Source organism: Polypterus senegalus, chromosome 6 (genome assembly GCF_016835505.1).
Source record: "Polypterus senegalus isolate Bchr_013 chromosome 6, ASM1683550v1, whole genome shotgun sequence".
NCBI lineage: Eukaryota > Metazoa > Chordata > Cladistia > Polypteriformes > Polypteridae > Polypterus > Polypterus senegalus.
This window is the reverse complement of record NC_053159.1, coordinates 45,493,618-45,519,951: the sequence shown is the minus strand read 5'-3', so window position 1 is coordinate 45,519,951 and position 26,334 is coordinate 45,493,618. Positions and strand designations below refer to the sequence as shown.

The 26,334-nt window shown below is 39.3% G+C and overlaps 1 protein-coding gene across 1 annotated transcript in view; it reads left to right on the top strand.

The window, feature by feature from the left end:
* The first annotated feature begins 846 nt into the window (after positions 1-846).
* dnah7 (dynein, axonemal, heavy chain 7) overlaps positions 847-26,334 on the top strand; it is a 422,487-nt gene continuing 396,999 nt past the window's right edge. The window contains exons 1-6 of the mRNA XM_039755900.1: positions 847-1,004; positions 6,862-6,955; positions 12,363-12,543; positions 13,985-14,057; positions 19,163-19,288; positions 25,244-25,363. Of these exons, the coding sequence (XP_039611834.1) occupies positions 1,003-1,004; positions 6,862-6,955; positions 12,363-12,543; positions 13,985-14,057; positions 19,163-19,288; positions 25,244-25,363 (596 nt within the window). The 5' untranslated portion in view covers positions 847-1,002. The remainder of the gene's footprint in view (positions 1,005-6,861; positions 6,956-12,362; positions 12,544-13,984; positions 14,058-19,162; positions 19,289-25,243; positions 25,364-26,334) is intronic.

Genomic DNA, 26,334 nt, shown 5'->3' with positions numbered 1-26,334 from the left:
TGCTTTAGCATGATGTGCAGGTCCAGGTGTATTGCATCATCCCCAGATCTGTTTGTTTTATGTGCAATCTGAAGTGAAGAGAAGATGAGGAGCAGTAACAGACTTCAGACGAATTAGAAGTTCAAATACTTGCATTAGAGCTGATGTGAGTGCAGTGGGCCTGTAATCACTGAAGCAGGTTATTTTATCTTTTTTGGGAACTGGAATCATAACAGAGGATTTAAAACACTCTGGAACAGGACACATGTGCATGAGACAGGCTAAATATGTCAATGAGGAGAGGAGCAAGCTGGCTTGCACAGTGTTTGAATGCTGGGGGTGAGACTGATTCAGAACTATGATACTTTTTGCAGTTTTGTGCTGCTAGTAGCTTTCAGACATCATATTCCTAGAAAAACACGTTATGCCATGTAGAAAAGCCAATTACCTAACATCCACATCCTTGGGGAATGGAAGGATTTCAGAGAATACAGGGAAAATCAGCACTGACATGGAAAGAATGTGAAGGTCCATAGAGACAACTACCAGGGCTGGGAAATGAGCCCAAACTTCTGGAGCTGTGAGACATCAGCACTAATTGCTTTTCCATCATCCATATCCATGGTGTCATTCCTGACAATTTTACTTCATGCAAAAGTGGACTTGATACACCCTAGTCTCTCTGTGCTACATCAGTTTGGCCATCAATTTAAGGTCTTCCTGTTTATCACAGTTTTGAGTAATGTTATTTGATGTAGACTGATAATCTGATTTTATTTTAATTAAAATTTGAATTTAATTTAACAGATAATAATCTGATTTTACTTTGTCTGATTTTCAGGAACTTCTGAAGAGAACAGACGTAAACACACTTCTCAGACGCGTGAAGAGAATGTCGCGGTGGAGATCCAAAGTCGAAACAGTGGAGCTGCAACCAAGCAGTCAACCTTGGAGTCACACAGTCGTTACTTCCATCTAAAGAGAGAGAGGGAGCAATTTCGAAGTGCGCTCGTCAATATTGTTATGTGAGTAGCCTTACACAGCGTTTACATTATTTATTTTTGCACTGAGAACAGAATTGCAATGACAGGGTTTCCAAAACCAAATCAAGATTAGAAGTAAAAACAAGTTGAATTTGCAATAAAAGGTTCAAAATAAGAAATGAAACAAGTGACTTTAGAATTTATTTAGTGTATTCACAGCAGCTACTGAAGTGTGGAAAAATGCTAAAAGAAGTAGAAGAAAGGAGAAAAAGTGTGAACATTTAATAAATGCAGGTGACATTAACTGCTCAGCATTAGTAAAACAGAAGAATAGTGTTCTGCATGAGATGGCATTAGAGATGTCACAAAGTCAAAAATTATATTGCTTATTTACTATTTTTCTCATTGTTCCTGTCATGGTAGTATTATATTATGAAAAGGATATCGCAATGCGTGTTGTATGTGGATTAAGTGTATCGACTCATAACTAGTAAGGATAGAAATACTTTGGACTGGAGGGCAGTCGAGTAACAAAGATATGCCTTGTTACAGGCAGCATTATGTACTACATCAGCTACGATCATAGCAAAGCATGGAAATGATCAGGTTTGCATGACTGTTATGCGTACATCATTAAAGGTCTTCATATTTTATTCCTCAAAGAAGGCAGTCGTACGTTTCTCACGCATATGAATGACAGAATGAGCTTGGATGGAGCCACAGTGTTGATCTTTGTAAGCCAGGGGTGTCGAACTCTGGGCCTGGTGGGCCGCAGTGGCTGCAGGTTTTCATTCTAACCCATTTCCTAATCAGTGAGCAGTTTTCACTGCTAATTCATTCCTTTTCCCTTCATTTTAATAGCCCTGTTCAGTCTTCTGAATTGATTAGTTGCTTCATTAAATGGCAGCCAAACAGAAATGAGACGTGAAACGAGCTGACAGATGTCCCGCTAAACTGGAATTTCAGACTTCAACAAATCTCTTAATGAGAAGCTGATTTTTTCTGTTAATTAAACTCATTATTAATTCCATGGCTTGTTGCTGCTCTCATTCTGCCACATTTCCAAAACTGTTGATTATCTGGTTTTTCTAAGAACACCGTCAAAACGTTTTGGTGACCTGAGAGATCAGCCTTGCCGAGACCATCACCTTTCTTTATTTTCAGATATTGTGTGGTGAACACAGGTGAGCTGGTCATGTGGGGGTTTGTTTTGTGTCTCAGTACAACAACAGCAACATTTATTTATATAGCACATTTTCATACAAAAAATGTAGCTCAAAGTGCTTTACATAATGAAAAATAAAAGACATACTGGAAGTATTTTGGAGACATTCCTTTGTGTTACCTGGTTTAGCAGATGATCAATCATAGAAAATAAGACTCTGGGATTACTAGCATTGTTATTTATAATCTTAGAGAAATAGCAGCGCCTCTCAAGACGGACTGTGTTATTGTATTCTGTTATTTTAGCCTTCAATATCTCATAGTGGATAATCAGTTTAGTTTTCCTAAATTTACTCTCAGCTCTACGACATGTTCTTTTTTAAATCAGACACTCTTTGGGTCTTCCATGGAATAACAATACTAGAAGATTTTTTAACTGTCTTTTCAGGTGCAACTATGTCAACAGCAGCTCTCACTTTAGAATTAAAATTTTCCACCTTACTATTTACATTATCCTCGCTATTATAGTTGGCACTATAAACGGACTGATTGCTTAGAATGTTTGTCATTTTTAAAGGTGCTGCTGAGTCAAATAAGCGTTTTTTAACAATATGCTTCTCATGAATGTTTTCTATCATTATTTCTATATTAAATGGTCTGATAGACCAATATCAATGATCTGCTTCACATCAACTTTTAGTCCTTTGGTAATTACTAAGTCTAACGTATGACCTGCTTTATGAGTAGGCTGATTAACGCGCTGTCTCAAATCGAGAGTCCAGGAGGTTCATGAATTCCTTTACTTTTAGGTCACACTGACTATCGATATGAAAATTAAAGTCGCCGACTATTAAGAGTGTGTCATAGTTCGTAATTAAAATTGACATTAGTTCTGAGAATTCCTTAAAGAAAGACACGTTCAATTTAGGAGGTCTGTACACGGATAATACTAGAACGTGAGAACCTCCATGAATAACAAAGGCGAGATACTCAAAGGACTTGAATTTACTAAAACTAACATCTTTACACTTTAACCGGCAGGAATAAATGTTTGCCAAGTCTCCCCCCCTTTTTCCCTGGTGATTCGCACGAGTAAAACTGTAATTCGGAGGCGCAGATTCGATTAAAACAGCCGCGCCGTCTGAGCTAAGCCACGTTTCACTTAGTGCAATAAAATCAATTTTTCTATCACTAATAAGATCATTGATAAAAAACGTCTTGTTAGTTAAAACTCTAACATTTAATAGTGCCATATTTAATGTTTCGAAGGGGCACGGCTGAATTCTGTGTGCGTTATTGATATTTGAGACAGAAACTAAGTTATTTTTGTTAGCGCCACTCTGTGTGTGTTTTTATGTAATCTATAATCTGTTTTTATAGTTTTAATGCATTGTTTATCTAAAGTAGTAATTGCAATTAAATTATTGGTGTTTATGCCGTACTGCCTAGATTTTTTTTTACGTGCATTAAGATTGGTTATTAGAGTATTAAAGTAGAGATAGACAGTCAAGATTCATTAATTACCTTTGCGATGTTTTCAGAGAGAACCCAGGCACCGAATCTATTCAGATGCAGGCCATCCCGCTTGAAAAAACGCGGCCTTTACCAAAAGAGGTCCCAGTTGTCAATGAACCCGATGTCTTGATTCTCGTAGAAGCCATTCAGCCAGTTGTTTAATCCCAGCAGACGACTATAGTATTCATTTGATCGTCTGACGAGAGGTAGTGGACCCTAGATGAAGATCTTTGCCGATGGGGTCCTCTCCTTCGTGTCTTTAATTAGTGCTGCAAAGTCAGCCTTGAGAATCTCTGACTGTCAGTGCCATATGTCGTTTACGCCAGCATGTAATATAATGGATCCAATTGCCCTCTTGTGCTTCTCATAGATGGTCGGCGCATGTCTCATCACATTTTGGACTCGAGCATCAGGAAAACAAGAAACAAAAGATTTTCGATTAGCGCATGTGATATTGAGGTTTTGTACAATCACCTACCACGACGCGGAGAGGATCGAACCGGTTCTGGATCAAGATGCTTGCCTGTGCTGATGGAGGTGTTCTAGCCTTGAACCCCCGCCTGCATAGCTGAAACACGCCGTCGTCATTGCTCCTACGAGGCGCGGGGGTGAAGCTTACTTGTCCTAGGGAGTGTGCGACACGACGCGGGGTTGATGTTGCGTCGACTTCAGATGTCGAGGATGGTTTATCCAGCAGTCGAGCCTTCAAATCCCTAAGGTACCTTTGTCTGGACAGGGGTTTCTGAATCTGTTTATCGAGTGCCTAGAGTTCTTCTACGACGACGGCAACGTGATGCATCTCACTGTCGGCCATGGTCTACTACTACTTCCGCTTCTGCTTCTGCTTCGTACCCTAGGAAAGAATGAGAGAGAGATTGGTTAGTATTGTTTGGCTGCTACTTAAGGAAAGAGAAACAACTAAGGGGGGCGGAGTCAAGTTAATTAAAACTAAGGCAAAAGAAGTTAATTAGCAGTAAAAAAAACGGCTCACTAATGAAGAAGATGGTTAGAATGAAAACCTGCAGCCACTGCGGCCCTCCAGGACTGGAGTTTGACACCAACATAATCTGAGACATTTAACCGAACAGTGAGATGACGCTAGTAACAGTGATCACAGGAACGCTCATGTCCATAGAGAAAGACTTGGGATGCCCAGAAGAACAATGCTGCAGGAATCGCTGCCAATCATGTGATATAATATTACAATGCCTACAGTATGTCTACCATGTAACACCTTGGCCCATGGACAAAAGATTTATGTGGTAGTGACTCCAGTACGTTTCTGAGGCCAGCCATATCCTTAAACCCTTTTTTAAACAGAAAATATCAGGATATGGCTATGGTTCACTCCGCTGTCTCTGTGGACCTTATTAGCTGCATTATGCTTGGGTGGATGTGCCACAGAACACTAGCTGCCACTTGCATGACACCCAGCTACTAATCAATAGTGGGAGTTTTATGCAGTACTAATCAACTCTTTGTTTTTCCCCATTGTTGACCAATATACACTTTCAATCTTATCTTGGGGTTTGATAGTTTCTTAGTTTCTGTTTCTTTATGCAACTGTTTTCTTTTTTAGCACAAACCAAACGCAGTAACTTAACATGTTTTTAAAATTTGCCCATGCTGAGTTCATTTGACTTTCTATATTTGTTAATGGTCTTATTCTAACCATTTTGCTTCCACCAAAGAGGGGGCCAGGGCAAGACGTACCCATTAACTGAGTCAACTAAGTGTTACCCCTCAGTCTGCTCCTGGCTAGAGATTAAGTTTAGGGTTATGTGAGGTTCTTTCTCTGTCATTTAAATTAATCTGATATATTCATTACAGGGTGGCGCAGTGGTAGCGCTGCTGCCTCGCAGTAAGGAGACCTGGGTTTGCTTCCTGGGTTCTCCCTGCGTGGAGTTTGCATGTTCTCCCCATGTCTGCATGGGTTTCCTCCCACAGTCCAAAGACATGCAGGTTAGGTGCATTGGTGATCCTAAATTGTCCCCAGTGTAGGTGTGTGTCTGTGTCCTGCGGTGGGCTGGCGCCCTGCCCGGGGTTTGTTTCCTGCATTGCGCCTTGTGTTGGCAGGGACTGGCTCCAGCAGACCCCCGTGTTAGGATATAGCCGGTTGGATAATGGATGGATGGATATTCATTGTATAATGTGGTAAAAATGAAAGCTTATGCTGTCCATTAGCTAAGGATGAATTTAAAGTATGTAATTTGTACCCTTTATTCTTTTTTGTCAATGAAAGGCACAAAATGCATAAAAATAACTTAGAAAATATGTTTTAAACCTATACATAAAGCAGGTAAGAAATTAATCATAGAAAGTAAAAATTCTAAGTAAGCAAACTTCAAACAATAAGTAACACTGAGATGTTCATATGTCATGTAATGTACAAGGATTAAATACCAGACTGCAGGACCTTTTAGGGTTACAGTAGCTATGGTGTATTCTTCTCCTTGATAATGTTTTTGAAGTAGGAGTTCAAATACTATGAAAAACTTTAAGACCTCCAGCACAAATAATGGTTAGAAATGAAGCCCCTTTCTCAAACATGCACATGCCTTTTGGGCTTACAAAGAACACCAGAAATGTTGGAAAACACTTTTCCTAGTGTAAAGCTTTGTAACAAAAAATCATTATGTAGCACTTTGTTTCAAAGTAGCACCTAATGGACCTCGTGTTGTTTTTGGACACAGTAACTGATTGATGACTGACAAGTTACATTAGTCAGAATGGATATTTTTGACCACAATATTTCTGTATGTTCTGCTTAATTTAATAAAAAGCTTTGGCCTCGGAACCCAACAGGGAAGCTTTCCGGCCTCCATATTTGTGTCTTTCATCTTTAAAGGGGTAGGCTGGACTTTCTCCTGCTCTTTATCCTTGATAACCCACATTTAGTCTTCACGGTCTTTGTTAAATGGATCTCTAATAGGCCTCTGCCAGATGAAAGTGTGCAGTAAAAGTCAAATCATTGATGATCCTGTCCTGACTTAGTGTCTCATGCTTTCAGATTTGCTTTCAGTGCCTCCTTTGCTCCTTTCACGTCTACATTCTGCTTTACCCAAATCACTGTTAGTATTTGTTGCCATTTTTTATGGTATCTTTTTTTTAATCTATTTTATAAAATGGATATATCATAACAGATGTTATATTGCAATATTTGCAGCATTCACTGGAAGTTCCACTTAATATCATTGTAATTCTTTTTGTTATTTTCCAGGCAACAGAACACAGCTACTGGGCCGCCTAAACCGTTAGATGAAATTGAATCTATGTCATCAAGATTTCCAAGTGCCACCGAGAAAAATATTTTGGTATGTTTCTAATTTATTTGGTGTCATAAAAATATTGTAAATGTAGCTGGAAGCCATTTATAGGGACTTTGTAATCATTTGTGCCATTTCTTTGTGTACTTACATGAGGAGCATTTCCCCCAGGCTTTTGAATTAGTATACTTTAGATTTAATGCTCTGTCACACACTTCACATATTTCCAAATGAAGTGTACATAACAGAAAAAAAATTAACATGGCCACAGAGCCTGCTGAAATGTGTCATTTTCAACTTGCAGTTCAATCACACATAATTGTAATTGTGAACAGTTCTGGTTATATTTTAGGGGCAGTGGCAGCCCCCCTACGCATTTTACTCCGTAATGGTTTTGTGCCTTTCAATGGGGAAATGTTTGTTTGTTGTGGCTGATGTTGCACTATAGACAGGCAGTGTGTGGCACAGTGTTTTAGACTTTGGACCTCAAACCCAAAGGTTGTGGGTTACTACTGACACTCTGTGGCCATCAGCAAGTCACTTCACCTGCCTGTACTCCAACTGGAAAAACAAAAGAAATGCAATTGACTGTTTCTCAAATGTCATAAGTTGCTTTAGATGGAGGTGTTAGCCAAATAAGCAAGCGTCTTTTTAAGGTTGTGGTGAAACTTGAGACAATATACTGTATCTCTCCTAATAACAATGACAGAGATATTAAGAATAGGGAATTATGGTACAAAAGAAATAACACATTTAGCTTTTAAATGCTGTATTTACTCCTAATAGCAACACAACTAATGAATCCCCAATTGTCTTAACAATATTTCAGTGGCGTCTTTGATGATTGCATGTCTATTTTCAGAGGAGCCATTGGCATTGTCAGAATCAGAATCTGACAGAAAGGAGCAACACCAACAACCTGGTCTTAAATATCAAAAAGACCAAAGAAGTTATTCTGGACTTTAGGACCACTAAAAAGACCAATCACAGTCCGCTAACAATCACTGCAGATGCTGAGAGAGTTTCCAGCTTTAAGTTTCTAGGAGTCACCATCTCAGAGGACCTGTCCTGGGCTGACAACAACTTGGCTATAATAGGCAAAGCACAACAACGCCTCTATTTTCTCAGGAAGCTAAGGAGAGCTGACCTCCCCCAGAGGCTGCTGGTTAATTTCTATAGATGTACTAAAGAGAGCATTTTAACTAACTGCATGATGGCCCACAGGTACAACAGCTGCACCGAGGCTGCTAAAGAAGCCCTGCAGCGGGTCGTAAAAACAGCAGAGGCCATTATTGGGACTGAACTGCCATCACTCGATCTCTCGTATAAGACTCGCTGTGTGAGAAGGGCCAAAAACGTTCTCAAGGACAAAACTCATCCTGGAAATTCTATGTTTGAGCTCCTCCCGTCAGGAAGACACTTTAGGCCAATCCGAGTACACACAAACAGACTAAAATACAGCTTTTTCCCATCTGCCATAAACTTTCTGAACTCTGAATCTCCTCAGTCTGAGATAATTTCTTGATTGAACATGCGCAATAAGCTATATTGGTAATGTGCAATATACTAATGTAATACAATATAGAATATATAATGTACTATTCATTAACAGGTGCAATAATAGTTTATGCTTCTGTACTGTGAGCAATAATAATTTGCTCTGGTTACTTGATCACTTAACACTGTATATGACATATTTGGAATTATTTGACTTTTCTTTAAATTCACCTTGGGCCTGATACACAATGACAATAAAGTGCTTGTACTTGAACTTGAACTTGAATTGTCCTTGGTACAGACCGCAGTGGAGGTCTTCCACCATCCAAAGAAAAGTCTTCAATGAGTGACTTAGTTATGCAGCTATTTATACCCTTACTTGCTAAAATTATTTCATCTTCCATTAAGGCCAGTTAGCAGTTGGCTTTTCCTATTAAGTATTCTCACCATTAGCTTTTATTAACTATTTACAGTACCCCTGTTTGTAACCTGGAAAGATTTTTATGCATTAAAGCAGGGGTGTTGAACTCCAGTCCTGGAGGGCTGCAGTGGCTGCAGGTTTTCATTCTTACCATCTTCTTAATTAGTGCTGATTACTTCTTTTAATTAGCTTGACTCGGTTAGTTAATATAAAAATAAATACCCATCCATCCATTTTCTAACCCGCTGAATCCGAACACAGGGTCACGGGGGTCTGCTGGAGCCAATCCCAGCCAACACAGGGCACAAGGCAGGAACCAATCCTGGGCAGGGCGCCAACCCAGCGCAGGACACACACAAACACCAAGCACACACCCAGCACACACTTGGGCCAATTTAGAATCGCCAATCCACCTAACCTGCATGTCTTTGGACTGTGGGAGGAAACCCACGCAGACACGGGGAGAACATGCAAACTCCACGCAGGGAGGACCCAGGAAGCGGACCCAGGTCTCCTAACTGTGAGGCAGCAGCGCTACCACTGCGCCACCGTGCCGCCCATAAAAATAAATAGTTATTTCTTTTTCCTTAATTAGCCATCACAAAATATGTGAAAATAAAGAAAGGTGAAGGTCTCAGTAAGGCTGATTTCTGAGGTCACCAAAACATTATGACGGCGTTCTTAGAAAAAGCAGAAAAACAGCAGCTTTGGAAATGTGTGCTATGGCAGAATGAGAGTAGCAACAAGCCATGGAATGAAATAACAGGTTTAATTAACAGAAAGAATCGGCTCCTTATTAAGAAAGTGATTGGAGTGAAATTGGTTGGAGTTTGAAGCCCCAGTTTTGTTGGTCATTTGTCGTCTCGTTTCACATCTCATTTCTATTCAGCTGTCATTTAATGAAGAAAGGAATCAATTCAGAGGACTGAATCCTTAAAAACAGGGCTATTAAAATGAAGGGTAAAGGAGTGAATTAGCAGTGAAAACTGGTCACTGATTAGAAAAAGGGTTCAAATGAAAACCTGCAGCCACTGCGACCCTCCAGGCCTGGAGTTTGACACCCCTGCATTATAGGATACATTTGGTGTTTTTCTACACAGACGTGGTATAAATGCATTTGCTACAATGGAGGCATGGAGGAAAAGCTTAAAAACTTACAAAATATGTCCATTTGTCAAGCCAGGACAGTTGTTGGGTGTTCATTTGTGCTTTTTGTTTTTCCAATGCATGTGTGTGACAACAAAAGGGATCTGGAAATTCTCATTTTATTATGTATTCCTGGTACTATTGTATTTTCTATTGGCATAAATGCAGAAGAAAGTCAAAACAAAACCCATCATGTGGCATGAAATGTTTACTGTGATTTGGTCAGTCAGGAGGAATCCACTCCTCTGGGGTGTGAAAGTTTGTTGCACAGGAAGAGGAAGAGGAAGAGCTGAGCGACCTATCATGCATGGCTGATCTTCTATTAACATGGCTGAATCTCGTATTGTTTTTTTATTCAAAAAAATCCAAAGCAGTCCACAAAACATAGGCTCGAGAAACTGACTGTAGCCCTCCTAATGAAGCTCTTCCTACGCCTCAAGAGCATCTACCTAATGGAACATCCCACTCTAGGAAAGACTGGGTCACGCTTAACCAAGCTGGGTCAAAGGTGGGCAAAACAAGGGACAACCTATTTAGATGGGGCCTCACAACAAGCGCTGAATGTCCCCAGGGGTTGGCCCACCCAAACATTGGACCACAAATGTTCCCAAGGCCCTACATGTACCGATGAAGATCTTAAGGATGCTAATGACACTGCTCTTACCTGCATATGGCAATGTGGCGTGATAAGATATGATGATTCAAAAAAGACATGTATAAACTATTTTACAATGTATGTATAATTGCAAGACTCAGAACAATACTTGACAACTGTCTTGACTTGAAAAATGGACATATTTGGTTAACTTTTTAAGCTTTTCCTCCATGCCCCATACAGTAGACTACAATGTATCAGTGCAGGTATATATATATTATTTTTAATTTATGGAAAGCGATTAACTTTAGTACACAATTTCACATGGAAAATGGATATACTGTATAGCATGTTTGTGTACAAAAAAACAAACCAAAACTTCACCTTAAAAAACACCTTTAAACTAAAGTACTGTATATTCTTAAAATATAATTACAGAATGTTCATTGAAAAATAAAACAGGCGCACAGATCACAATAATGTACTGTATTTTTATGAGTTATTTTATATCTATGACTAGAGTAATAAAATAATAACCATACACATTTCAAGAAATTTTGCTGTGTAAAGTGTGTAATGAAATTAAACCTTCTAAATGCTTATTGTTTTGTGACTCCGTTTTTTCGTTAGATTATTAACCTGCATCCCCTTGATGGAGCAATCGTAAATGTCAGAGTGTCAGATGAGTGCAAATACTACTGGGTGTGAATATCAAGCAGCGCTGTCGATTGTTTAGGTCAGGGGTCACCAACTCCGGTCCAGGAGGACCACCGTGGCTGCAGGTTTTCATTCTAACCCTTTTTTTTTAACGAGTGCCCGGTTTGTGCTGATCATGAACTTCTTGTGAATTCACTTAAACTGAATTGCTTTTTTAAGATTTCTTCATCGTTGCTCTGAATTGCTTCATTTCTTTCCTTAAATGGCACCCAAACAGAAATGAAATGTGAAGTTTTAGTTGGTCTTCTGTTGGCTCACTAAGTCAGGGCCTCAAACTCCAAACAATTTCACTCCAACGAGCTGCTTAACGAGGTGCCGATTCTTGTCTTTAATTAAATCCGTTCTTTAGTTCCGTGGCTTGCTGCTGCTCTCGTGGTGCATTAGCAGAGATTTCCAAAATTGTTGATTTTCTCTTTTCTAAGAGCACTGTTAAAATGTTTCGGGGACCTGAGCAAATCAATGTTCCCGAGATCGTCATCGTTCTTTATTTTCAGATATTATATGATGGCCACCAGTTGTTTTGGCTCATTTTCTATCTCATTATTGTTTGGCTGCTAATTAAGGAAAAAGAAACAATTAAGGGTTCTGAGTCTTCAAGTGCAAGTCAATTCAAATGAGTTCAAAAAAAGTTAATAGGCAGCAAAAACAGGACACTCATTAAGAAAAGGGTTAGAATGAAAACCTGCATCCACGCTGGTCCACCAGGACCGAAGTTGGCGACCCCTGGTTTAGGTGACTCACCACGACCCACTTACACACCCAAGTATGGCAACCCACGTCCCACTGGTGACTGACTCAATGGTTGAGAAACACTGTTTTGGAGTGTCCTCTTCTGTAAATGTTGGTTAAACTCCATGATTCAAATTCTAATTACCTATGGCATATAATGTAGGTCATTATTGTTAAGTTTTTATAGAAGCTTTGTCAAAAATGTGTAATGCAGAGATAAATGATATTGATCAATGTTGATGAAAATCAGAGTCAAGCATATTTTGTCTTTTGGGCTCCCAAGTGCTTAGCAATTAACAAATGTGCCAGGAGATGAACTGCTTTCCTATTAATGTACTTTTCTTTCTCAGAGATACTATTATTATATCCACCATGGCATTGATACACAACATGTGGCTGCAATGGAGGACTCTTGGTTGGAGAACGTCTTGACTTTAGTACCAAGACACCTTAAAAAGCACACTAATACTGTTGAGGCACTTTCAGATGAGATGAGAGAAGATTACTTACTGAGTGTGAAGAAGGCTATTGGTAAGCATAACATGTCCCTACGCTTCAGGGTACTCATATTATTGGATCTGCTGAGTAAGAGTGTCGTTTCTAGTACTGTGTGTATCAAAATGCAGCACTTTTGGATTATTTACATTTTTTTTTTTTGAAGAGCGTTTCAGGAAAAGCTGGCCTAGTGCATTCCTACTTAGTACAGCATTCACATGAACTTAAAATAAAAGTGATTATAAGCTTAATGGTTTTATTGTTTCACTGCTTGACTAATAACTCTATGTATGTGGGATCACATTGTTGGTCATTATAATGCTTGGACAGCAGAATGGCATGAGACAACCACATGTTAACTGTACATATTTGAGGATAGAGCAAAACAAAGAATTTAATTATGTAACTGTAATTAGAAATGTGGGGGCCAGGAGGAAAAACATTCAGGAGAGGCCGGCTGATTTTTACAACACACCATTACAGGTCCTACATCAATGCTTTCTGCTATCTTTGGAGTAATGCTCTGGGCAATGGGCTGATGTTTTACATGACAAAGTTTGCCAATGAACTGTCACTATTGCTGACTACATCTGGAATTGTGCTGGGCTTAAACAGCCAGGACACCAGTAGACTAACATTTTATCAACTTCAGCCTTAAATTGCTTCTTTAGTGCTGCTCACTTAGGACACATAGACAAATGCAATGTCACTCATCAAACAGCAGTATGTGCCAGGCTTACTTTGTACCACTTTCTTATAGGACATTACCTGACAAGGGGCGGATAACATCATCTTGGAATGCCCTTGTAATGTTGGCATCCTTTCCATTTCTGCTAACACAAATGTAGAGCACTATTGCATACAACTACAGGTTCCTACATCCCGATTGCAGAGTCCACTCACTGCTTATTTAATTGGATGAGCCACACAACACCAATAGGCACCTCTTTATAATAAAACTGTGGTGTCGGGTTTAAGAGGTTCCCAAAGCTAGAAGAGGGAGCATGGAGCAGGACCCGCACCATCACAACGGCTCAATTTTTATAGCACAATGTCCTTGTAATTGCACTGGGGTGTTGGGATTGACACAGAGGATGTGCACCATGCTGCCCTCACCAACACTTCTTCTAGCAGGTACTCAAGCCATTCCGGTTTGTTTCTCATCTAAGTATTGGCCAGGCCTGAACATGCTTAGCTTTAGGTGGGTTAGTTCTATGGCTGCTGACTTTGCTGCTGCACCCAGCTGCTTGCTTTACAACATATTTATGTGTGTCTGTCTACTGTATACTCTATAACTAATGTGGATATGTTAACTCAGATTCAGTACAGGCCTGGCTGAAAGCCTTTTGCTTGAGCCTCAGTCTCCATACGTTTCATTTCCTGGGGTCTTTGTGGTCTGTCATGAAAGTTGTAAAGCTCTTGGAAATACTTTTAGATGATCTTAAGAGTGCCATGTAATGATTTCTGTCTCTTTCAGTGGATTTTGTTTTGAGAGATCCGAGAGAAAAAGATGATAATAAAGACAAGGATCTTCCTCCTCATCGCAAAGAGTAAGCTATTTTTTTCTTAGCATTCAAGGTGAGGTACATGAAAATTTCTGCTTGAAAGAGTGTTGTTTAAAATTATTAACCAAGGAAGCAAATCAAAAATGATTAGATGGAGGCACGATCGCAGGGAGTAAGACATAAAATAAACAGAAAATAATAATGCTACCTGTGCCTCTGGGCCTGACTCTCAAAGATGTTGCATCCTGTCTTGGAGTCCACTTGCCCACCATGGTACCATACCATCCACTTCTTTTCCTTCATGTCCCTTTCTCTCTCTTTTTCCAGGCCTCTCTTCCTCCAACCAGTAGAGTTTATGCCCAAATTTCTTGTCATCTGTGAATAGGCCTATTTCTGACCAACCCTTAGAATCACTTAGGGGGTCAGGGAGGATCATAGCAGTGCTCCAGGAACAGCCGGCTATAACACCCTCAAGTGCCTCCTGATGATAATGATATTAATACATTTTATTTATGTAGCACATTTCCCAAACTCCAATCACATCACAGAAATTCAGCATGAACAACAGGGAGTATTTAACATTTGGAAACAAATAATATCCACATAAAGCAAGTGGCTTGGAAGGGGGTGCTCCAGCTCCCCAGCACCCAGCACAGACAGACATGGACACCAGGCTTTTATTCGTGTGAAACGCTTCCCTCAAGCGTTTACCACAGCACCAAAACAGTACAGAAAAATAACATACAGCAATAGGTTGTTTTTCTTCTTTTGCTCTTTCTGTCTCTCTCTCTCTGTCTCCACTCCAACCAGCAGGGTTTGTCCTCCTTCCTACCAACTGTGACTCCTGGAGCTGAGGCAGCTGGCACTTTTTATGTAACATCCGGGAATACTTCCAGTGTCCCGTAAGCGTGGACCAAAAGCACTTCCAGTTAAGGTGGGAGCCTGACGAAATAGAACTTAGCAGTTCCTGCAGTACCCATGTAACCCAGCAGAGCTGAGTCGGCAAACTTCATGGGAATCCAGGGCACTGCTGCAACCCAGGGGGGCTGCCATCTGGCAATCTGGGGGAGATAATGCCCTGTGAATGCTACCTGCCCCAGCCCTTCCAATGTTAGGGCATCCTGGCCAGGTAAAAGTCCTGGCTGTCTGCCACAAGCACTAAATAAGGATCAATACAGGTAACACAAAGCTTTGAATTAGAATAAGAGACAATAGATCAGAATAAAAATGAAAATATACAAAATAGTACAAGAAATACCTGAACAAATATCAGTTCTTGATACAAATGCAAATCATCCTGAGCATTTGGACAGAGGATAAACAGAAATGTCAGGGTCAGTTAAACACCTTCCTGAACAAAATACTTTTTAGGTATTTTTTGAAAGAGTGAACTGAGTCAGTTGACCACATTAATTTAGGGAGGTGATTTCAAACCCTGGACACAATGGCGCTGAAGGCTCTGTTACCAATCTCCCTGCATTTGTAGCTTCAGGTTGACCTTAAAAGGCCAGTTTTCCATGGCAGTTGTCCCACCTGCCTACTCTACCAGAGTAGACCCTTACATTCCCTTATTGGCTTGAAGTGTCTACCAGCCATTTACTCACTAACCTCACTGTTTTAGCAAGAAGATGGTCAGCTGTCCCTGGCATGCACTTAGGTTGCCTAACCCTGACAAAACCTAAAGTTCACCAGTACTGTAGGTCTTTCAGTCTGGTGCCCTTGTCTTTTATTCTTCTGAGGTAGACACAGCACACATACACAGCTTATGGCTACCTCAGTGGCCCTGACAACATTCCTTCTGCTAGTGTAGCTCTTTTTTCTGTAGGGGAGCAGACTGTAAGACCTAGCTCTGTCAATGTGCCAAAATAGTGGTGCCCTTTCCACTGGAAACCTCTTGCCACACAGAATTCCTTTCCGAGTATGTAAAGTCTTTTAGCCACTTTTTCTGGTGTTCCTAGTTGTCCATCTCTGAAGAACATTGAGCAAGGTCCCTCCGCTCTCGCACCATTAATGCACTTGATACAATCCTTCCATAGGTTCATCTACGGACACCTTAATACGACTTTTACGTCCTCTAGATGGTCAAGATCAATTGTCTTCCTGGTGCTCTATCAGAGGCCACAAGTGACCGTGGCAGGGCCAATCTCAGGATATCCCTAAAATATCTAGTCAGTAGTAGTGGCAGGTAGAGTGAAAAAAAGGCAGGAATTTAATCAGTGCAAGCTTATCATCTTCACTTACTGAGTATTCCGGATTTGTGGTGGACAACTGTAAGCTCTGATCCCTGTCATGAATTGGGTTGGACAGCTTACCCACACCTCTCAGCTCTGGATAGACACTTGCTCTTCACTGAGTGGATCAGCATGTGCAGCCTTGGACATGGCCTCAGCTAGGCAGGAGCAGACCGAAAGTATCACAAAGTGGTTTACACTTTACAGACAAATCTGCAGGAATGGAATTTTAGACAGCTATTATTTACTGTATTATGTACCAAACTTCATGAAATTTGGCACCCTGAAATGAGTTTGTTTAATTTCTGGAATTTTTGTATGTTTAATACAACTTGTTAGTTTATTTTATTGTTATTCTGGTGTCGCTATTTTGTGTTTTGTTTTTGTGTGGTCGCTGCCATTTTGTGGCTGCCTTTTCTTAAATGAAGCAATGTTTTTTTGTAGCTGCTATGCCTGATGCTGGTCTTTTAATGTGTATATCAAGTGATGCGCTTCCTACTCTACCTATGTAAGATGGCAGTGTGCTTGTTATTTTAGTGTTGGATCTTTTCCAAGCAACAATTGTTAGATTTGTTGAGGGCCAAGAAATTCAAATTACTATCAAGATTTTTGCAATGTTGTTTTAACTGTGATTTTTAACTTATGTTAGGTTGGGAAACCAATTTTTATTCAGGGACCAAATAACACTTGATTTACTGTGTGCAGGCCAGGATATATCAACAAACAAGAAATACAAGTACGTCTCTGCTGGTCACAATCGTACAGCATGTTCTGCCTCAGGTCTCTGATGAAAATGTCTAATGCGCACCTGTCCATCAGCTTTTCTTTATTTGAACATTGCATCATGGTAGAAAATTCACTAGCTGCCTCAGGACTGAAATCAGCATTGAAATTCTAGCTAAAGCAAACTGCATCTGTTTATACTTGCAATAAAATAAAATGCATCACAACCACGTTACTTGACTTCATAAAAAAAACAACAGGTGGTGGAAATGCACTGGCGGTGGATCACACAGACCACATTTGCAGCTGGTCAGAAACCAGTGTACTGTGTTTGGCACCCCTGGTTTATGTTTTAGTTTTGACATTAGCGATACAATATATTTTGTTTTGTTTTTTTTCCCCACGTTTCTGTCTTTCCCCTGGCACTTTCTACCACCTTTATTCCCACCACTCAAAATAATCTTTCTGAACACCTGTCACTCCTCTGGTGATCATAACAGTTGATAGACATTCTATATTTCAAATTGAATTTTTTTTTTTAAAAAAGGAGAATCCTTTCCTCAGCAAATGGCACTGTATTAAGCCTTGGGTAGAAAGATTGTCAACTGCTCCTCAGTCAATACAAACTGATCATTCAAATTGTTTATCTATGGTGTTCATTTATGATCTGCACAGAACTATGTCAGGAAACCCTACTGGACCTTCTTTATACCTACGGCAATACACCTTTATAATGTCTCATTGTGATTGCTCTCTTATCATTAGCACAGTCATATGTGTTTCATCTTTTTTGTAATTCTTGTATGCTTGTTGTTGGGGGTATTTTTGTATTTCGTTAACTTCTTTAAAAGCTGTACTTTCCCCTTGGGGCAAAAAATCTATCTATCTATCTATCTATCTATCTATCTATCTATCTATCTATCTATCTATCTATCTATCTATTTATTGTGGAGGCTGGCCTGGACACAGACAGGCGGACACTGATGGTTCAAACACCAACATACGTTTATTGTACACACACAACCCCAAACTCCCCCGAGGTCCAGGCCTCTACCAAAATGATGCCTCTCTTCAGGCTTAAGTAATGCTTGTACTTGCTATTAGAAATCACCTCTAATTATTCTGTTTTATTTTCTTGTCTTTCTCTAGCCCATGTAAACTTCAAAGCATATCCAAGGATCTAAGATTGTGTCCCACACATGAATCATGTTTTTGAATGAATCAAGTGCCAATTCTGACCCATGTTTATGCAGGTTTTCTCCAGATATTCTTACTCTGTCTTTTTATTGAGTCCAAAAAGGTGCAGGATGAGTGGAGACAAAATCATCCATTGTAGGTGTGCCTGTGTCTGGCAATGGCTAGTTTTGTGTCTCTTGCTGCTGGAGAAGGCTTTCTGGGACTCTGTAATAGAATGAGTAAGATGAGAAACCGGGTAGATAACTAGATATCTTTTTTCCCCAGTAAATGTGTGTTTTTACCCATAGACCTTAGCAGATCTGTTGGTACAAACAGTTTTTGAATTTTATTAAAATTTGAATTCAATCAAATCAACTTATTCATTAAAAATTCTCAAAGGCATTGATAAAGCAGATCCGGCCTGAATTCTTTTAGATTAACAGTGAATCATGTACTTAAGGACACCAGTTGAAATTAAGGGGAAGTGAATGTAGGACTGGGCGTCACGGTGGCACAGTGGTAGTGCTGCTGCCTCGCAGTTAGGAGACCCGGGTTCACTTCCTGGGTCCTCCTTTTATGGAGCTTGCATGTTCTCCCCGTGTCTGCGTGGGTTTCCTCCGGGTACTCTGGTTTCCTTCCCACAGTCCAAAGACATGCAGGTTTAGGTGCATTGCTAATCTTAAATTGTCCCTAGTTTGTGTGTGTGTGTCCGTCCTGCGGTTGGCTGCTGGCTGGGATTGGCTCCAGCAGACCCCCGTGACCCTGTGTTAGGATATAGCGGGTTGGACAATGACTGAGTGACTGACTGAATGTAGGACTAAAGCCAGGAAGCACTTCTTCACTAAAGAGTAGAGGGACTCTGGTACAAACTACTGAGACTAGAAGCTGAAAACCTTGATAACCTTTCAAAAGTATGTGGATGAGATATTGGGACAGCTTTGCTACTAGTTAAACAAGCAAACTGAATGGATTTCTCTCGTTTATCAAATTTCTTTTGTTCTAAATATTTCTACCATTTAGAATGGAGGTGGTGCCAAAACCTTGGAACAAGTCCTATGTTTCAGCCTGCTCCCTCATGAAGGAAAACTTGAATTCTGTAAATCCCACCATGATGGCTGTGCTGGACCTGTGGCATGTCTCTTTCAAGTAAGTGCCGTGTTCAATGCGTAGTTCTTTACAGGATGATGTATTAGTATGTGCTTATTAGACTTTTAGCATAAAGAATGAGCAGACAATGTCAAAAATATGACAGACGTTCATTAATCTGAAGGCATTTCTTAGTTTTGGGTGAGGGAAAGCTGTTCTTTTATTAGAGAATGAAGGACTGCATTTAAGAAAAGTGCGTATCCATCATTATCTCTCTGTTCAATTGTTTGAAACACACTAGAGTGTAATTTTGCATTTCAAAGCAAAGTCTTTGGATTAGTCAGATAGGAATCAGAATAAAACAGCAGCAGTATTTTGCAGTAAAATTAATTATGTATTTTGGTATTGGAGGAGAGTTTTGCAAAACATTGGCACATGTACCTTCTATGGTCTTAAACAGTCTTATGTTTTAAAAGCCATGCCGGTGTATGCTGCTTAAATTTTGCATTTTTATAGTATAGTGTATTTAAATAGTTAGCAAACTCTGCTCTATTATATTGCTCCCAAGATAGCAATTATATCAATTATTTTTTCAACAGCATAGCAGTATTCTGTACCTGATGCCCCACGTTAAGCTGTCTCAACAGATCAAGGTTGCTTTTATGGTACATACAGTCCTCTGAAGAATACAATTCTGTGCAAGCTCCTTTAATTAGGCATGTGAGTTACGCCAAAGTGGATATTTATAAACTGCGGTGTCAGAGGAAATGGTGTATATAAATATCAACTATATAAGCAAAGGTTTAGAATACTCAGGGCTACTTAACAGTAAACTGGTAAGTCTAAACTGGCTGGACGTGAATGAGCTTCACTCCTGCCTCTCAAATTCGCTTGCTAATAACGCAACGCTCTGTATTGTTTCTGTTACTACAGTTTAGCTACACACTAATTGCTCAGCGATTTCTCCATAACTACAGTACAACTAAGCAATATAGCCGTGTGCTTACTGTGTAGGATGAGTAAAAGTACATTCTGTAAGTCAGTTCTGAAATAAGAATGAAACATTTATATTTACTACCCAGGGGTGGCAATTTCCAGGGACCTCACAATATGATAATATTGCAATTTTATCTTTGCATTAAATTAATTGTGATTCAGTCTTGAGGAGTATTTCAATTTTTGCTTTGTTTTTTGAAATCATATACCTGTAGGAAAAATTAACTATTTGTGAAATCGAATCAGTGAATCCATGACTCATGTTTTAATTGTGAAAACTGAATTCTAGCATCTCAGTAATCTCCACAGTAAAAGTTGGAAGTTTCCCTTTCAGTACACTGAGCCACACACTGGACCATAATCTGACTGTGGAACTGTGAGATGATCCTTTATGTTGGTTGTATGGACTTCAACCAATACTGGAGAGTAGAATTTTTCACATTTAAAATGTACATAATTGTGCATTTGGAATTCATACATACGTGTATATTACTACAAGGTACAAGCAGAGCATTTATATGCTATTTCTCAGCACAATTTTTCATTTGCATGCACAGGCAATACATGTTGCACACTATTCAGCTTTTAAATACTGATAAAATCTCCATGTTAAATAATAATTAGGGAAATGAATTTTGATTTTCTACGGTTGCTTTTCTTATTTTTTGAACATCATCTACTGTACAGTATATTTTCATTAACTTCATTGCAGCTCAGCTGATTTTTTTCAAGTTTGGCGGAAAGTAAACTGTTATGTTTTAGCAAGGGTTCCTTAAATGGCTTACATCTAAATTCCTTTTTACATCTTTTTCGTTCACTCTTTATTCTATAATTGCTATCATTTATGTTAATGCAGTCAGTTCTCATTATCCGTGGGGGTTATGTTCCTAAAAAACCTCATGGATGCAGAAAATATGGATAATGAAGTAGTAATCCTATGGGGAAAGGTTGTGTTAGGTTCTAGGGGAGAGGACTGGCATGGACAGACATGTTAGCACTCTGCTTTCACTCCTCAAGGCTCAGTAATGATCATTCTATAGGTTAATCTTTGGAAACCTTGTTGCGATTTTTCTTTCTTCTAGATAGTAAACTTTGATCAACTTCTAGGCGCTGTGCCAGAGGATGCAAACAACCATAGCAGAGCTGGTCCGAGTACCAACTAAACCATCCCATCAGTTCTAACAACGGCTGGTGTGTACATAATGAGTGTGAGCTTATGACCTGCCCTTACCGAGAATTCCTTGTTTGTGGTTAACAATTGCAGGCCCTGGTTCCCATCACAAGTGGTGTTCAATGTCTTTCCATGCATCTCGGCTCTGGATAGACAGTTGTTGATCTATTTAGTGTAGCACTAATGCAGCCCCAGACATCTAAGGGCAACACAGACCTGTTATTGCTAAACCTCACATGTTGCTTATGTGCAATAGCCCTCTCAGTAATTTCTTACTGCTGCACTTGACCACAAATACATCCTTCTGATGCCCATCCCTGCTGCATTCTACATCTAGTACCTTATCCATGAATAGTCAGGATTAGTTTGCAGGTGTTGCAAAACTGGTTACACTTCAATAACAGCATATACGCAAATCTGGTGGAACAGAAACTGTACTATATTATTGTTAATTTGTTCTCTAATTATATATTCTATGTCAATTTTATTTTAAATATTATTTCTATGTGTGAACAGATATTCTCCCATGTTCCTTGTCATTTATGGGTGGAAACCCCCCCCAAGAAGTGGGACTACCCCCTGCCCCATAAAAGGGAGGCTAGGAAGTAGATTCCCTTGCGATTCATTGAATGCTGTTTGATGGAGTGTTGGTATAGCTGTAAGTTTGGTATTGTCTTTGGATTTTCTGTCTTTTCAGCTCTTTTTTTCTTCTCTATCTTAGTATTTTGTTTTGGGACTTTTTTGCTTTTGGATTGACTTGTTGGCAGCTTCTTTGCTTGTTTTTTTGCACTTTTAAGCGTTCTGTTATATTTTCTGAGTTTTTTTGTTTGCCCTTTATTCCTGAAGTGGAGCTTTACGGTCATCCTCCCTCTGTTCGGCATAGGCTATATTCTATGAACATTACTTATATATATTTGAACTTTTGAAGTCAAAGCTGATTTGACTGGGGGTAGGCTTTAACCAGTCATTAAAGTTGAAACTTGAGCTGCCCTAGAGTATCCTTATCTGTGCAGGCAGGTTAGGATTTGGTCCTACTTTGTGATTATGTTTTGGAGGCCTCACACCACATTGGCCATTTTGTACTGCTACATTGCAGCACTGGCAAAGCATTTGTATGATCAGATGGAGTTTTAGAGATGTTGTTAGTTTCCCTGAAGGACTTGATCTTAATATTGTAGCATTAGCGCTGAGGGCCATAATTGATGGATTATGTGCTCTTTACATGGCTCTTTGAGGTGGCTTGCAGTCCTTAAAAGGACTGCTAACCTTTTTCTGCACTAGTTGGAAAAGATTTCAACTTTGCCAGCTTGCCATTTATATTGGTGCTCCTGCCACTGGTGATGTAATGCCAGCTCATATTTGTGTGACTCGTCCCTAAATAATGTAACTTGTCAGCGCTGTCACACAGCCCTCCCACTGAAGTCGCTGACCCCAGCGATCATTTCCAAATCATTGTAATGGTGAACAAACTAGTTGAAACGGCAGATTGGTCTCCTCTGTCACTTGAGTTATGCAGCTGCTGACGAGGGCACATCAACAGGCATCATGAGCACTTTGTTGTCAGATGGCACAGCTGGGATGTTGATTGTGGTGCAGCAGAGGCACTCAATGCTGGTCAGTTGCAAACCTCCATGTGTGGAGATGCAGAAGTACCGGTGTGTTTGGTGTTTTCCTTCACTGAACTGAAGCTGAAAACCACATTCCAAGTCTGGAGATTGTCCTTCCACTTCTGCTACTCAGTGCCTATATGATATGCCTTGTCATTGCATGCACATTTTTACCACCAGCTCTGCTTCTCACAGTTCACGTGGGATCAGTGACAACTCAATCTGCCACACTTTTCCACAGTAACATGAGCCTGAATCTCTGCTGGTGTCCACACACCCAGGCTAATGGAGTTTAGCAGATGGAGAAGCGGTGGTGGAGCTGCAGAGGTGGCAGTCTCTCAGCTGTCATGCCCCCTGTACTGCTGCTGCAAATAATACTCCAGATTAAAGTTTCCAGCAACATCTCCAAAGAAAAACGCAGGTCCATTTTAGGTCTCCAAGTCACTGAGCACTCTGCTAAGTTGGACTGTAGGTTTTCTCTTCCCGCTTCTGACACAAATGAAGTGTCAGTGCCAAATGCCACAATGGATGGATTCTTTGCTCTTTTCATGGCACTTTGAGGTGGCTTGCTATCCTTAAAAGGACTCCCATCTTTTGCTGCACTAGTTGGAAAAGCATGTGAATTTTGCAAACTTGCCATTATTATAGGCACTCTTGTCACTGGTCACTTAATGCCAATCGTTTCTGGCTGATGTAAGTTTCAGTACCATTACGATATGCTTGCAGACTGAAGTTTCCAACTAAGCTCTTTCTGAACTACATACCAAAATAAAATCATTTGTGCAATATAAATGTGAACTAAGTTCTCGCAAAGGAATCCCCCGGGGCAGCATTAATAGACCTGGTACGCTACTTACTGGATTGCTTTTGAAAATTCTTAAATGTGAAGAGCATAACGGGCAAGTTTAGACAATAAACAGTTTTGTGAAACTGACAGTAAAATTTGTTTCTCAGGCAAAAAAAGTTACTAAAAGTATTTTTGGGAGTATTAAAGTTTTTGGGGTTGAAAACAAAGAATATTGACCCTTAAATTCTTGTTCACACTTTTGCGTTTACCTGTGTTCTTTTCCATAGCTGTGGCAGACCATTCAGGTTAGTTGTATTCAGGCCACACATTCAATCACCATGTTGGTACAGAAAGTTTTTTAAATATGTATGGAATTAATGCAGTTTATTTTATCTAATCTAGTGTAATCTAATCGAATGCTGCATATTTTCTTCATGAAGACACACCACTGTGCACGACTCTGTTCTCTTCATAGAATAATTCGTTACATTGGAAGCTCCATTACCTAGAAACCACACTTTCCTGTTTCTTGATTCCTGTAAAAGAGTTCAAGTATATCCATACCTCGAGTGCTTGTGGAGTTTCAATGAATGTTTAAGATTGAGAGAGAGCCAAGATTATCACCATACTGTATTTGGTAAAGTAGGAATCATAGAACATCAGAATACATCTTGTAGGGGAACAAAATGTCTACCCATGACATGGAATGAGAGATTTTTATTTATATGCTAAATGACAGAGGATGCATGTGTGAATAATGAATGCACACATTTCTAGACAAAAAAGAAACAGCTTTCTTCTTGTGTCAATGTCACAAAGTTCACTGGAAGCAAAATATTATTTGTTTCACAGTTTTTTTTGCAAAAAGAAATAGTAACTTTTGCTGTAAATTCAATTTCATGCAAATCATTTTGCTCATCGTTATTCATGAAGAAGTGAAATGCTATTTTTTCATCGCAACTGTTGATCACATTGCAAAGGTTATTACTGCTGCATAGATTTTCACATCTACTTAGGGAAATAAAAATAAAAATATTTCAGATACTTGTCCTCAGTATGTTAATGACATATTTCCACAAAAATATATTGGTAATACTGTAGTACGTCAATTTGTTTATAATAGCTATGCAGTTCACTGAATTATTCAGTAATGACATGAAGTAATATAATGCATGTAATTACTGAATAATTACCAAAAAAGTACCAAAGTATAATAAGAAATACTTTATTGTCAAGTGTTACCAACAATGGACGGATGGCTAATTATCATTAAATTACTGTTAAAGGTAATAGAGACTATCTGGTTTTAAAAGCAATTTTTCTTTCAGATAGCAGGTTTGGTTTTTCTTTATCTGCAAATATAAGCATCTGAAATGGAATAAAACAGATATTTTACTATATACTGATCTTGCCCAGCATAATATCTGTGTTTTTTTTTTTAATTTCTTCTGCAGAAAATTTAGATTAATTGACGTGAGAGAGTTCCACAGCCGGCAGGAGTCCATGGAGCTGTCTGTATTTCAAAACCTGATTGTAAGACATATTGACTCTGCAAAGGAAACACTTCTTAAAAAGTATGGACTTTTGTATTTTCTCTGGTTTTGACATAGTGAAAATGAATGCAAAATGAGTGTATAATATAATAATATTCTGTATTAATAATATTTTAGAAATAAAAATACATTAATTAATGTAACTTTATAATTGTTAACAATTAATATAAACTGTAATTAGACAGTTAGCGTGATGTGTTATTATTCTGGGTGCTCTATACGTTTCAATAAATCGGTGTGGTAATTTACCTATCAGTAATTGGGCCTTGCTTGGCTCCACCCATCACCCCACCTTTCATGTGCCATCACCTGTCTTTTAATATTGCTAGGCAACACTAATCATCCAGTTGTCACATGACACAAAGAGTAAGGAGATACAAAGGGCGCAGGCTTTTTCAAGAATTTTGCTTGATTTTTGTGATAACTGTGAATAGATTTGTATGTGTGTAGTCAAATGTGGTGTTAGGTTTTTTTATTTTACTATTTGCTTTAGTTTTTGTAAATTTTGTTTTTATTTATCAGCTTTCCTAATGGATATACTGCGGTGGGCTGGCACCCTGCCCAGGGTTTGTTTCCTGCCTTGCGCCCTGTGTTGGCTGGGATTGGCTCCAGCAGACCCCCGTGACCCTGTGGTTAGGATATAGCGGGTTGGATGATGGATGGATAATGGATATAATTTACACTTTAAATACCTTTATTCTTATGTAAAAAATTCAAAAGTTGAAGGCACAAGAGTGTTGGAGTCCCAGAATGAAACACCACATTTAATTGCCTTAGACTAAAACAATGTGGATATAAAACATTCAAGTGAATTCAGAGACATCTAAGTTTTTTGAAAAAAAAAATTTCCAGTGACTTTTTCAAAGAGTCAGTTAGTACATTTTGTGTTTCTTTTCATATTCAAAAATAACTGTGATAACAGAATGTATTTACCCTGCTTTAGTTGACTCCATTAAATACATTCTTTTTAAATTTTAGCTTTGAATATCATG